We start from the raw sequence: 14,115 nt of genomic DNA, 5'->3' as shown, positions 1-14,115 counted from the left end.
CATATGAACACTTCAATTAGTACAGGAAAGTTATTTTTTTCAGAACACATATGAAACTAAAGATTTAAACATTTTAAGAGTATGTGGTATAGAGTATGTGCACATGCAGAGTGTGTGAATCAAGCATTTTATTATGTAAAGTATACTTAAAATATACTCATAAAATTTAAGACCCATAGACCAGAATTTTATTAAGAAAAATCTATTAATTTAAGATAAGCACAGCCCCTGATGAATGAGTTTTAAACATTGAAACCATTTTAAAGTTGAATTGATTTTCCAAACACAAATGTAAAGTTTATCCAAGTTTATAAAGTCTATAGAGGTTTACAAGGTATTTCTCCATTGCATTAAAAAGTTAACTCAGGACATATACCCAACTCTATAACCTTTTCTTTAAAAAATGCAAAAGTGAGTTTTTATATAGAAGTGAATGATATCAGTATCTATCATACAGATTCTCTTGTTACTCTTTAGATGCACTCACTATTCAGTGAGTCTGTACATTTTATTTTATTTATTTTTTAAAAATATATTTTATTGATTTTTTTACAGAGAGGAAGGGAGAGGGATAGAGAGTTAGAAACATCCATGAGAGAGAAACATGGATCAGCCGCCTCCTGCACACCCCCTACTGGGGATGTGCCCGCAACCAAGGTACATGCCCTTGACTGGAATGGAACCTGGGACCCTTCAGTCCACAGGCCGACGCTCTAGCCACTGAGCCAAACCGGTCAGGGCGAGTATGTACATTTTACATGAAGGACAGAATTATGTCTATATATAGACATAATTAGATCCTCTTCAAATAAATGTTTTAAAAGTATTTAAAAATAAAAACCAAGTGGTCCTATGTTCCCAAATGTATCAACAAACCTTTGATATGGTTGAGTAATGTAGCCTATTATCCCATTAATATTTTATTTCCATTTCCTGCCATTTATTAATACTTTGTAGCTGATGTTCAAACTGTTGAAAGCACAAAATTTGAAAGATAAAAAAATCTTTTGAAAAGAAGCTTCTGAAAATCATCTCTAGTAAATCAGATGCCAAAAGTGAATAGGGCAGTTCCTCCATGACACAACATATACTCATAAAATGTGAGACCCAGAGATCTGCCTTTTATTAAGAAAAATCTTAATTTAAGTTAAACATAGCCCTGAGAAATTAGTTTTAAAATTTGAAACAATTTAAAAGTTGAATTGACTTTCCAAACACTAATCTTAGTCTCTTATAATAAAGCAGAATTGTACGCAAATATTCAGGTAGATATTGATTCTGAAAAGTGAAAGGATTGCCTGTAACTAGAAGGTGCCAAGTATGTGGTATATTTGAATTTGATGAATGTAGTGATATCTAAATCTTTGGAGATTTTAAACTGCATTACAGAATAAAGCACAATTGTAAGGCCCCTCACTGATTTCTTCTCTCAACTAATACACACATGTAATAATTTTATGGTTTAACCCAAACTTTCCAGATTTCAGAACTCAAACATTATCATCAATATAAATTTAATCTTTTTTCTGACATTTCTCATGCAGACTTTTTCTGTATTTGTCCAGTGATTTATTAAAATATGTAAATTATTTCCTTATGCAAACAGCAGATATGCTAAACCACAATATCCTTTCTAAAACATATTCACAATTGGTTTTAGGCAAATGTTCAAAAGAAAACATTATCTAACAGTTAGAACTAATCAAACAAGATAATAACAGTTCTGAGTATAAGAAAGTCTTTGTGTGAAGTGATTATGTTTAACCACTTCTGAAGTACTTGTTTAAAAAATAATAAAGTACTCTTTTCATTTAAGTGTATGGATATCAGCTAGATTTTCTAAAATATCCACATATTGAAAAAATAAGATACTATACTCAAAATATAATTTGATAACAAATGGAGAAAACATTAATTATCAAATTACACTAAGCTAATCTCTAAGTAAAGCAAATAATGATTCACTATTTATATAATTAACCTATTTGAATGTGGGAGAAAAATAACTGAGGAAACAAATGAACAAAATACTCTAAGCATCCGTACTAAGAAAGAAAACTCACCTGAACAACTTCTAGTTCTTCATTTGCATTTATCTTCTCTGATATCAGAAGAGGCTCGCTTTTCGCACAGCTCTCCTGGCTGATGAGTGTGTCAGCATAGTTGGGTTGGGGGAAGATCAGGTGACTCTTCCCCGAGTCAGCAGTGAGGCAGACCTCATGGGAATAGGTCTGCAGGAACGCCTGCACCCCGTCCATGCCCACAAAGTTCGAGGCAGGCACACCTGCCAGCCCTCCTCCTGAAGCCTGGAGCAGACGTGATGTGTGCCAGCGCCTCAGCCTGAGTGCCAGCAGGATGATGACAAAGGCTAGAAAGACGCAGGAGACAGCAGCCACTGCCACCACCAAGTACAGAGTGAGGCTGGAGTCATTAGGGTCAACAGAGGGCTCCAGATTGCCCAGGTCAGCCAGGACATCTGGGATGCTGTTAGCCACAGCCACGGTGAGTGTGACAGTGGCTGAGAGAGGGGGCTGGCCATGGTCCTGGACCGCCACCACCAGGCTCTGCTTGAGCGCGTCTCTGTCCAGCAGGGCCCGTGCAGTGCGCACCTCTCCTGTGTGCAGCCCCACCATGAAGAGCCCTGGCTCGCTGGCCTTGAGCAGACGGTAGGACAACCAGGCGTTCTGGCCGGAGTCTCTGTCCACTGCCACCACCTTGGTCACCAGGTAGCCAAGTTCTGCAGAACGTGGTGCCAGCTCCACACCGGTGGAACCATCAGTGGGAAGTGTGGGGTAGAGGATTTCAGGAGTGTTGTCATTCTGATCCAACACGAACAGGCTCAGTGACACATTACTGCTGAGTGGAGGGTCTCCACTGTCGCTGGCTGTCACCCACAGTTGCAGGTCTCTAACCTGCTCATAGTCAAAAGAGCTCAGTGCATACAGCACACCGGTGTCAGAGTTTATGGAGACAAAGGAGGAGAGAGGCGTTCCCTGAAACATGTCCTTGGCTAGAGAATAAGTGACCTGAGCATTGTTGCCACTGTCAGGGTCATTGGCGGTCACAGAGAAGATTGAGATGCCTCTGGGATTGTTTTCTGGAATATAGGTAGAGTATGACGTGTGAGGAAAGATGGGAGGATTGTCATTGATGTCTGCCACTTTTAGGGAGATGTGGTTTTCTGTAGACAGGGGTGGGTTTCCACGGTCAATGACAGTTATTGTGATGTTATAATCTGAGATCTCTTCTCTGTCCAGGGTTCTAGTTGTCAATAAATGATAGTAATTATCAACTGATTTTTCCAATTTAAAGGGCAAGTTCCCAGAGATAGAACATGCAATCTCCCCATTCTCTCCAGAATCACCATCATGTACACTAAACAACGCAATTACAGTTCCAGGAAGACAATCTTCAGAGACGGAACTGGCGAGAGAGGTGAGGATCATTTCCGGGACATTGTCATTCACATCCTGTACTGTGACCACCACCTTAGCACTGGCAAGGAGAGCACCTCCATCCTGAGCTACCACTTCCATGAGGTAGAATCTGGACTCTTCATAATCCAGTGACTGCACTGTTGAAATTTCACCCAGGTTGGAATCAAGTTGGAAAGTCTGTGAAATTTTGTCTTCTTCATTGCGAAAAGAGTAGGTCAATTTTCCATTTATTCCCTCATCTGGATCCGTGGCGGTTAGCGTGAGCAGCCGAGTGCCCACAGGTATGCTCTCTGGAACACTCACTCTGTACTCGGATCGAGTGAACTGGGGCGCGTTATCGTTTGCGTCGAGGACCATCACGCGGATGTGCGTAGTGCTAGAGAGTATGGGGTCTCCGCCATCTAAAGCTGTGAGGAGGAGGTTGTGAACAGCCACTTTCTCCCGGTCCAAGGGCTGTTCCAGTACCAGCTCGGGATGTTTTTGTCCATCACTTCCACTTTTCTCATCCAGAGAGAAGTGCATATTGGAACTGAGCTGGTAACTCTGGAGGGAGTTCACACCCACATCCGCATCTCGAGCAAAGGGGAGCACTAACCGTGTCCCTGTAGCAGCATTTTCATTAACTTTTACTTTTACTTCCTCATCGCGGAAACGTGGGAAGTTATCATTAATGTCGATTATTTCTACTTCTACGCCATAAATTTTCATTTTATTCTCAACCAAGATGTTAAAACTCACCAGACACCGCGCGCTCTGAGCGCAGAGCTCCTCCCTGTCTATCCTGCCCGCGGTGACCAAGCTGCCACTTCCTGGGTTCAGAGCAAAAAGCTGAGTCCTACCTCTAGAGACGATGCGGACTCCTCGCTCCGCCAGCTCCTGAGGCTCCAGCCCGAGATCCTTGGCGATGTTGCCCACGAAGGAGCCTTTGTCCAGTTCCTCCTGCACTGAGTAGCGGATCTGCCCGGCCCTGGCTCCCCGCTGCATCCCCAAGAACAGCAGGAGCAGGAGCAGCTCTCTGCAGCCCCAGCCCCTCAGAGCATCCGCCATTGCCTTCTTTCCGACCAGTTTTCTCTTAGTTCTGGTTCCTGCCTGCTGCCTCCTTACTTCTTAAAAGCCAAAGGGTACGAACTCCTTGTTGGAAATGGGAGAGAGGCGCGGGTAGAAGGCTTTTTCCAGGAGCTTGTCCGTCCTGTGTGTGTTTAGTGCGGAAGAAGCTGAGAGTCCGGTCGCATCTAGCAGCAGCTTCTTCCCACTTTGGTGAACAGCGACGCTCAGAGTCCTAACTAGTTACTACACCAATTCTGTTTTCATATCCTGTTTTATTTGATTTTTAATAATTTTGCCGCATCCTTTACGTATTACTGCGTGACACTGTTTATATTTAATTAAGGTTTAATTTTGAAATAGCAAGACCCATAAACCCCTGAGATCAATATAATAATTAGATTATTTTTACTCTTTAGAAAAGTTTTATTTAATGTGCCATTGAGCCTATGTCCTTTATTTACTTTTTACCTAAATTGAGTCCATTAAATTAGAACATTGCAATTCTTACTTTTGTAGGTTTTAAGATTTCATCATTGTATTAAGATATATTTATGAAAACGTGCCCATTTGTACATCAAAAATGCCAAGGAAATAAGTCTAGCTCTCAATGCACCTTTGCAAAAAGGTCTACTGATTCATGCAAATTGTATCAGTTGTCATATGCAGAAAGAACCGAGAGTTCATTTTGTTACATGTGAGGTCTTTGAGAAAGTTCCCAGTTTTTCACACTAGAAATAAAGCAGTTACACTCTATGAGACTGAGAGTCTGAGTTGGGTTAGCTATGCATTATGCATATTTTCCTATTACCATGTCTAAATTGGAGTCAGACATCATACAGTGACAGGCTCTTGGGGGGAGGGAATCTATACAGTGACTTTAGCAAATGGCTTTAGTTCACCATCCATGCAGAAAATATGTCTATAAATATGTCCAGGCAGCCCACTGGACTTTCTATGTTGAGGAAGATATTTAAAGTTATCACCTTTATATAGTAGCAAAACCTCATGATTTACAAAAATGGACATGTTGGGGAGTCCATTATGTGAGAGAAGCAATTTTTACTAAATGGTATCTTCATAGGGAATTGAAAAATTAATATAGTCTATATCTATAAATAGAAAATTCAGAAAATAAAGTTTTAAGTACAGAATGTGAGTATAGGTTACAAAATTTTCTCAATGTACAGTTTTCACAAGAGCAATTTATTACTATACATGAGAGAAAAATATTTCTTCCATTATTAAGCACACTATTAGTAGCAGATACTACAGACCTCAAACTTTGACCATCCGTTTAAAATAGATCTGGAATCCCAGACACTTAGCTTGCAAAGACACAGAGATTGCTGGTGTGTTTAGGTCAGTCCTACCCATGTTCTGCTGTTGACAAGCCATGACACTGGGGACAATTCTTCCTTTCTTTAGTTCCAAGTTTTCCCAAACTAATAAGATGGGAAGCTCCTTTACTCTGAAATAATATAATTTAAAGAGGAAGTGAAACTAAAAATTTGAGTAATAAAAGCCCCAAATATGAAATAAATAGTTTAAGATGCCAATAGTATTAAATCTTCAGAGGCAAGGGTTGTAAAGATGAGGAAGAAAGAGAAGTATCTCATTTGGTAAAGCCTTGTAATTCTGAACAAATAACTCTCACATATTAGATAGAAAACCACGTCAAGATTTGGTTAGATAAAATTAAGATAATTAGGGCAGAAAATTGCCTAAATTCAACCCACACAACAATTAAATCTGAAATGAAGACTCCTATTCCACATGGTGATTTATCAATGAACATTAGAACCCAAAGTGAAAATAAGTTAAAACTCACCTTTAAAATAGTGTCTGAGGCAAATGAGCCCTGAGTATCTCCATGATTTGTACTTGGTACCCAAGAGGCATCTTCGCAGAGGAGATCCTGAGGGGGAGCCATTTCCGGGGTTATGTTGAGAAAATTAAACTCTGTCTTAGCTGACTGTGAGGCAACGCACAGGTTGTAGGAATAGGGCAAAGTCCCCTCACTGTAGTTGGGGAGAACCCCAGGTCCAGACTTAGTATTGAGACCAGGCTGAAAGCAGCCCCAGGAGGTGGGGCTGGAGGAGCGTCGCAAGCGCAGGGCGACCGCCAGAATCACCGCGAGGAGGAAGAGCACTGAGATCAAGGCCAAGGCCACCACCAGATAGAACTGCAGCTCAGCCTGGGGGTCAGAGGGCGTAGGACGTTCGCTCAGGTCCGGCAGCGCCTCTTGCAGGCTGTCAGCAAAGACCAGGAGCAGCGTGGCGGTGGCTGAGAGGGGTGGCTGTCCCCCGTCCCGCACGGCCACCAGGAGGCGCTGGCGGGCCGCGTCCCTGTCGCCCAAAGGTCTGGCCGTGCGCACCTCGCCCGTGCGCAGCCCCAGGCTGAAGAGCCCGGGCTCGCTGGCCTGCAGCACGTGGTAGGACAGCCAGGCATTGTGTCCCGAGTCCGCGTCCACCGCCACCACCTTGGTGACCAGGTAGCCCGGCTGCGCGGCGCGCGGCACCGTGTCGAAGAGCGCAGAGCCGTCGGGCCCCAGCGCCGGGTACAGCACCCGGGGCGCGTTGTCGTTGCGGTCGCCCACCAGCACGCGCAGGCTCACGTTGGCGCTGAGCGCGGGCGAGCCCTGGTCGCGCGCCTGCAGCGTCAGCTCAAAGGCGCGCAGCTGCTCGTGGTCGAAGGCGCGCTGCGCGAACACCACCCCGCTGTGCGCGCTCACCGACACGTAGGACGACAGCGCCCGCGGCTCCAGGTCGCTGGCCACGATGGAGTAGGACACCTGGCCGTTGGGTCCCAGGTCGGGGTCGGAGGCGCTGACCTGCGCGATGGAGGCCCCGGGCGGGTTGTTTTCTGGCACGTGGGCCAGGTAGGCTGGCTGCCGGAATACCGGGGCGTTGTCGTTGACGTCGGTGACGCGCAGGGTGACGGTGGTGCTGGAGGAGAGGGGCGGCTTGCCCCTGTCGGTGGCTGTGATGGTGACATTGTACTCTGGGGTCTGTTCTCTGTCCAGCGTCCTGTCTGTCACCAGCTTGTAGTAGTTCTTTGAGTAAGATTTCAATGTAAAGTCCGCCTTTCCCAATAGGCCGCAGTAAACCTCTCCATTTTCTCCAGAGTCTCTATCTCTTGTTTTTATCAAGGCGACCACCGTTCCCGGTGGTGAATCCTCTGGAAGAGGCGTGGACACGGAGGCCACAATCACCTCAGGGGCACAATCGTTCTCATCGAGGATTTCGACTTGGATACTGCAGTGGGCTGCTAGGTCCCCAGGATCTTTCGCTTCTATACCGAGGGTGTAACTATTAGCCATTTCGAAATCAAAATGATCCTTCGTGGTGATTTCTCCTGTTGTTTCATCTAAGTTAAAAAATTGTCCCACTTGTTCGTCCACATTACGAAAGGAGTAGGTGACCTCCGCGTTAGTGCCCTCGTCCGGGTCCGTGGCCGTCACTTGAAGCACAGGGAAGCCGGGGGGCACGCCCTCCCTCAGGCTGACCCTGTACACGTCCTGGCTGAACACCGGGGGGTTGTCATTGGCATCCGTGACTTGGATTTGGATCTGGGTGGTGCCACTTTGGGGTGGGTCGCCACCGTCCACAGCTGTGAGGACCAGTTGATGGAAACTCTTCTCTTCTCTGTCCAGAGAATGTTTCAGGATCAACTCAGGATACTTAAGTCCATCTGGAGTCTGTTTCTCCGTGAGATCAAAGAACTCATTGTCATTGAGGTGGTACCTTTGCAGTGAATTAGGACCAGCATCCGAATCCAGGGCCGGGTCTAGTGGAAATGTTTTACCTGGCTTAGTGGATTCTCCTATTTTTAAATCAGTCTTACTCTGTTTGAATAAGGGCATATTGTCATTTATATCCTGCACTACTACTGCTACATGGAAAATATTTAGTGGTTTTTCAGCGACCGCATCAAAATCCAGAATACACAGAGGCTTCTTCCCGCAAATCTGCTCTCGGTCTATTCTGCCGCTCACAAGTAAGTCCCCGCTGTCAGGATCTACAGTGAAATAGTCCTTCTCCGCGCTAACCCGCAGCTTCCGGGCCGGCAGATCCCGGGCTCTGAGCCCCAGATCCTTGGCGAGATTTCCTACCACCGAGTTCTTAGCCAGCTCCTCGGGGATTGAATAGCGGATTTGGTCCGGGAGAGCCCCGCGGAACAAAGAAAGCAGAAAGGGCAACAATACCTGCCGCCACCGCCCCGCGCTGCTCCTCTCCGCGCTCAGCCTCATCCTCTGTCTCCCTCCGCTGCTGCTCTGCTCCTTGGCCCTAGGCCGCGGGGAGGAATAAACCCTCCGCGGATGGCAAAAATCCGGGGTAGGGGCAATTCCCCTGGTTTGTTTGTGTGACCGAATGTGTACTGGCCTCCTCCGTGCGGTTGGTTTGAGCAGGAAGTTACCTTCCGAGAGGCTCCCGAATGCGTCTCAGACATCTTCCTGCTCTTCTTTTAACCTACAGCGACGCCCAGGGGTTTTTCCGTGAAACTGCTCCAAGGGCTTGTACTAAATGTTTTGCAAAGAACTTTTTTGCTCTTGCGGATTTATTGATTATTTATTTGTTTAAGTAGGTATACATTCATATAGTTCCAAAGGTATATTCAGCATATTCTATAGACTCTCCCTCTTTGCTTTCAACAACACATTTGTCCCGGAAGAAATAAGTGTTCCTTTTTTGTGTACTATTCCAGAGAAATGTTTTGTACAGTGAAGCAGAATTTTATAAACGTCCCCCCTGCTTTCATATATATATGAAAGTATACAATACGCCATGTTTTGGAGCTTGCTTTGTTTACTCATTATATCTTGGAGATCATTTCATATCAGTACATAAAGAAGTTTTCCATTTATTTCTTATACTTATGGAGTAGCCCACCATATGGTTGTACAATAATTTATTTAACCAGAAATAGTATTTTCTAAAAGAAAATCAGTACCCATCAAACAAAAATATATTTTCCGTATGTTATTAGGTTATAAATTATCTACTGCTGCTCTCCTAATCATTTAAAATATGTACCATTCTGATTCTGGAATATATTCTAATATCACCATCCAAATATGTTTGACACAGAGACAATTAATATTTCCAAGTTATATTTTAAAGCTCTAGTATTATAAATAATCTCTCTTCAGATATGATTTATTGCTCAATATCCACTTGTTACTTGCTTTTTCCTCCCCATGCCAGTTGGTTGTATCATATCACATTCTTATTTATTATATTGTATTGCACCACAACTTCCCACGGAGACAAAAAAAAATCTAGAAACTGAAACTCTCCTTCTTAAGTTGAATTGAGGCATAGTTCACAATCTATTGATACAATTTCCAGGTATCCAAACACCACTAATTTGTGTAGTCCTAGACATTCATGAATCCCAAACTAAGAGAACTGAATGAAGTCATAAGGAACAGAAGTTGCATAGCCCTTGCATACAAAATATTCCCCCTTATATCAGATCATTGCAGAGCCACAAAGTGATGGAACTACCTGAGGGCAATTTGCAGGAACAGGGATGAGGCCTACTTATCAGATCAGTTCTGAAATTGAGTTATCCAACCTTTATAAGGGAATCGCATGATGAAAAAAGAAAATATTTTTTGAAGTTATGTTTCCTTAGAAATAGAGAAGGGTCTCATAGTGATGCCATAAAAGGTAATTTAGATATTATTAAAATGAAATGATTGAAATAAAATGGGCAATATTTTTGGAAATCACAGAAGTGCATAGAAGGAATCACACATAGTCACTGTTAGTGCATCTCAGAAACTGCAACCACAAAATATATACAATATACCAATCCAATTGAGAAGCTATCACTGTTAAAGGTATAGCTAAATTTTAAATATTTTCCCCAGTATTTATAAACTGCCATCGTTCAATTATAATGGAAAATACCCTTTCAACTAAAAAAAGTAAATTTCAAGAAAAACATGCTGGGGTTTAAAAAGAGAAAAATTTACTCATTCCAGATTCAACAATATGTTCATAAGAGAGAGTGTTTATATATGAATTTTCACAATTGCCTTTTATTTCGCACTTTGATACTTTCAATAAGACTTAAAGGAAAATGGCTTTAAAGATCTGAGGTACAGCAGTTAGAGGTATAAAATTAAGAAATTTTTGCTGAAACTATTACTGGATGAAGACTACAAAGAATAAGTTAAAAAATACCTTTTAGGTGCATTAACCATTATTAATCATTATTGATTATCATTTGCCCTCCCCTTTAAAGGAGTAGAATACTAAAAAGAAGTATCTTATGTGATTTGGAACACATCTTATACAACCAGAGCTTATAAAATTAAAGACACAGCTCTCTGCCTATGGGTGGCAAGATTGACTTACCTGATGAAGATTGGGGTCTTCTTTTATTTTAAGTAAATCCTGAGTTATCAAAAGTGGCTCACTTTTCTCACAGCTCTCCTGGCTGATGAGTGTGTCAGCATAGTTGGGTTGGGGGAAGATCAGGTGACTCTTCCCCGAGTCAGCAGTGAGGCAGACCTCATGGGAATAGGTCTGCAGGAAAGCCTGCACCCCATCCACACCCACAAAATGTGAGGTGGGCACACCTGCCAACCCACCTCCTGAAGCCTGGAGCAGACGTGATGAGTGCCAGCGCCTCAGCCTGAGTGCCAGCAGGATGATAACAAAGGCAAGGAAGATGCAGGAGACCGCAGCCACTGCCACCACGAGGTACAGAGTGAGGTCTGAGGCCTCTGGAGTCGAAGGGATCTCAAGACTGCCCAAGTCAGCCAACACATCTGGGATGCTGTCAGCCACCGCCACAGTGAGTGTGACAGTGGCTGAGAGAGGGGGCTGGCCATGGTCCTGGACTGCCACCACCAGGCTCTGCTTGAGGGCATCTCTGTCCAGCAGGGCCCGCGCAGTACGTACTTCGCCTGTGTGCAGCCCCACCATGAAGAGCCCAGGCTCACTGGCCTTGAGTAGGCGGTAGGACAGCCAGGCGTTCTGGCCGGAGTCTCTGTCCACTGCCACCACCTTGGTCACCAGGTATCCAGGTTCTGCAGAGCGGGGTGCCAGCTCTACACCAGTGGAACCATCGGTGGGGAGAGAGGGGTACAGTATTTCAGGTGCGTTGTCATTCTGGTCCAGAACAAATAGGCTTAGAGACACGTTGCTGCTGAGAGGAGGGTCCCCGCTGTCACTAGCTGTCACCAGTAGTTGCAGGTCTCTAACCTGCTCATAGTCAAATGAGCGCAGAGCGTACAGGACTCCTGTGTCAGAGTTGATAGAGACATAGGAAGAGAGAGGCTCCCCCTGGAGCGTGCCCTCAGCCAGGGAGTAAGTGACTCTGGCATTCTCAATGCTGTCAGGGTCCTGGGCGGTTATGGATAAAAAGGAGGCTCCTCTGGGGTTGTTTTCGGGAAGGTAGGCAGAGTAAGAAGCATGAGGGAAGGCAGGTGGGTTGTCATTGATGTCTGCTACCTTCAGTGAGATGTGGGTTTCTGTAGACAGTGGTGGAGTTCCGTGGTCAGTGGCCATTACTGTGATGTTATATTCTGAGACTTCTTCCCTATCCAGAGCTCTGTGTGTCAACAATCGATAATAATTTCCGTAGGTCTTTTCAAGTGTGAATGGCAGATTATTTGGAATAGAACACGTGACTAGGCCATTCTCTCCTGAATCACTATCATGCACATTGAAAAGTGCAATTACTGTGCCTGGGGAAGAGGTTTCTTGGATAGAGCTGGTGAGAGATGTAACCGTCACTTCTGGAGCATTGTCGTTTACATCCAGCACTGTCACCAGTACCTTACTTCTGGCTCGGAGACCAGGACCATCGTGAGCCTCTACATCTATATCATAGAATCCAGAGTCCTCATAATCCAGGTCCTCCAATATTGTTATGTCCCCAGTCACAGAGTTCAACTGGAATAGCTGGGATATTTTATCTCTTACTTTCCGGAAAGAATATGTCACTTCTCCATTGGCTCCTTCATCTGGGTCAGTGGCTTTTACGGTGAGAATTCGGGAGCCCACGGGCACATTCTCCCGAACACTCACATGGTACTCGGGCTGAGTGAATAGGGGGGCATTGTCGTTCATATCCACAAGTGTTACGTGAATTCTGGTAGTGCCAGAGCGAGCCAGGTCGCCTCCATCGAAGGCGGTGAGGACCAGATGGTGAACTGCCTCTTCCTCGCGGTCCAAGGCGCGCTCCAGCACCAGCTCAGGGTACTTTATCCCATCAGCTCCGTTTTGCACGTCCAGGGAGAAGTAAGCATTTGAGCTGAGCTGGTATCCCTGCAGAGAGTTTACCCCTACATCCGGATCAAAAGCTTCAGGAAGAGGGAATCTTGTCCCAGGACTTTCATATTCAGCGACTTTTATTTCCCTTTGCTCAGTCCCAAAGTTGGGCGCATTATCATTAACATCGATTATTTCCACTTCTACTCCAAAAATCTTTACTTTGTCCTCTAGGAGAATCTCCAGGCTTACCACACACTTTGGAGATCTATCGCAGAGCTCCTCCCGGTCTATCCTGCCCGCCGTGACCAAGCTGCCGCTCCGCGGGTTCAGGGCAAAGAGCTGCGTCCTACCTCTGGAGACGATGCGGACTCCGCGCTCCGCCAGCTCCGGGGGCTCCATGCCCAGGTCCTTGGCGATGTTGCCCACGAAGGAGCCTTTCTCCAGCTCCTCAGGCACCGAGTAGCGGATCTGTTCAGCCCGAATTTCCCATAGGGCCCCTAAGAGAAGGCAAATCCCAACTAACCGGCTGCAGACTGGACGATAAAGAGGAGCCGCCATTACAGCGCCGCCGCGGAGAAGCTTGCACTTGGGTTTTCCCTCGGTGGAGGCCTAAGGAGTCCCAGGATCTGCGCGGTCCAAGATAGTGTATTTTCACCGTTCGCTGTTGGAGTCCTGGGAGTCCAGTTAGAAGCTTTTGTAAAGCTCCAGGGTCAGTGCTTTGTGATGCAGAAATTTGTGGTTCGGATTAAATTACTGGTTGTCTTTTCCCCATCGGTGAACAGCGACACCCAGAGTCCTAGTCTGTTATTGCAATCCATTCTTGGTAAAGCATCCCCTGTGTGCACCATTTATTTTCCGTATCCTATCTACCCACAAAGAATAAAAGTCAAACTCCTGTTGTTTTATTTGCAATGAAAATAAACAATCAAAATATTTCTGTACAATAAGTCCTATAAAGTAATTAATGGTCCAGAGAAATATGATTTTGTTTTTTGCTAAGAATTTTTCTACCTCTTTTACGTTTTTGCATTATTTATTCTCATAGTCCATTTTCAGGACAGTGTATTGTGCAAGAGACACATTTACCTATCCTGGGAACATGGATGGACTTGGAGAATGGAACAGCAGGTGAAAAGCCAGTGTCTGGAGTGTTGCAAATCTGGGCTCTAGTCCCAACCTATTCAGAAACAAGTTTCCTCACGTGAATGGATTTTCTAGAATGGAAATCTTTTAGTTCCCTTGTAAGAAAATATCTACTTTTCAAGAGCTAGTCTTATGTCTGTATCAATGTGATTAGCAAATATAAGGGTAGGTTTGGGAAGAGAATTTGCTCATTAAGTTTCTAGGCCAAGGGCTATGTCTGTGACTATCATTTTAAGAGTGCATCCTCACACTTTAGA

The 14,115-nt window shown here is 44.7% G+C and overlaps 2 protein-coding genes across 5 annotated transcripts in view; both read right to left on the bottom strand.

Annotated features, from left to right (window-relative positions):
- LOC308518976 (protocadherin gamma-C4) overlaps positions 1-14,115 on the bottom strand; it is a gene marked incomplete at its 5' end in the record, with an annotated part of 148,230 nt that overhangs the window by 119,974 nt on the left and 14,141 nt on the right. The window contains one exon of one of the 4 annotated variants that reach the window (XM_081090827.1): positions 6,366-6,502. The exons of 2 other annotated variants lie outside the window; for them this stretch is intronic. In XM_081090827.1, the coding sequence (XP_080946953.1) occupies positions 6,366-6,502 (137 nt within the window). Of the gene's footprint in view, positions 1-6,365; positions 6,503-10,849; positions 13,300-14,115 lie in introns of those variants that run through there. One more of the 4 variants, XM_081090841.1, reaches the window with a different exon arrangement.
- LOC308518978 (protocadherin gamma-A5-like) lies at positions 1,934-4,669 on the bottom strand (the record flags this gene model as incomplete). The annotated part of the gene is given in 5 exon segments (XM_081090850.1): positions 1,934-1,983; positions 1,986-2,054; positions 2,057-4,544; positions 4,548-4,655; positions 4,658-4,669. Coding segments are annotated over 5 exon segments (2,727 nt in total).

Source organism: Myotis nattereri, assembly GCF_964212035.1.
Source record: "Myotis nattereri genome assembly, chromosome: 5".
NCBI classification, from domain to species: Eukaryota; Metazoa; Chordata; class Mammalia; order Chiroptera; family Vespertilionidae; genus Myotis; species Myotis nattereri.
This window is presented reverse-complemented; position numbering and strand designations above follow the sequence as displayed.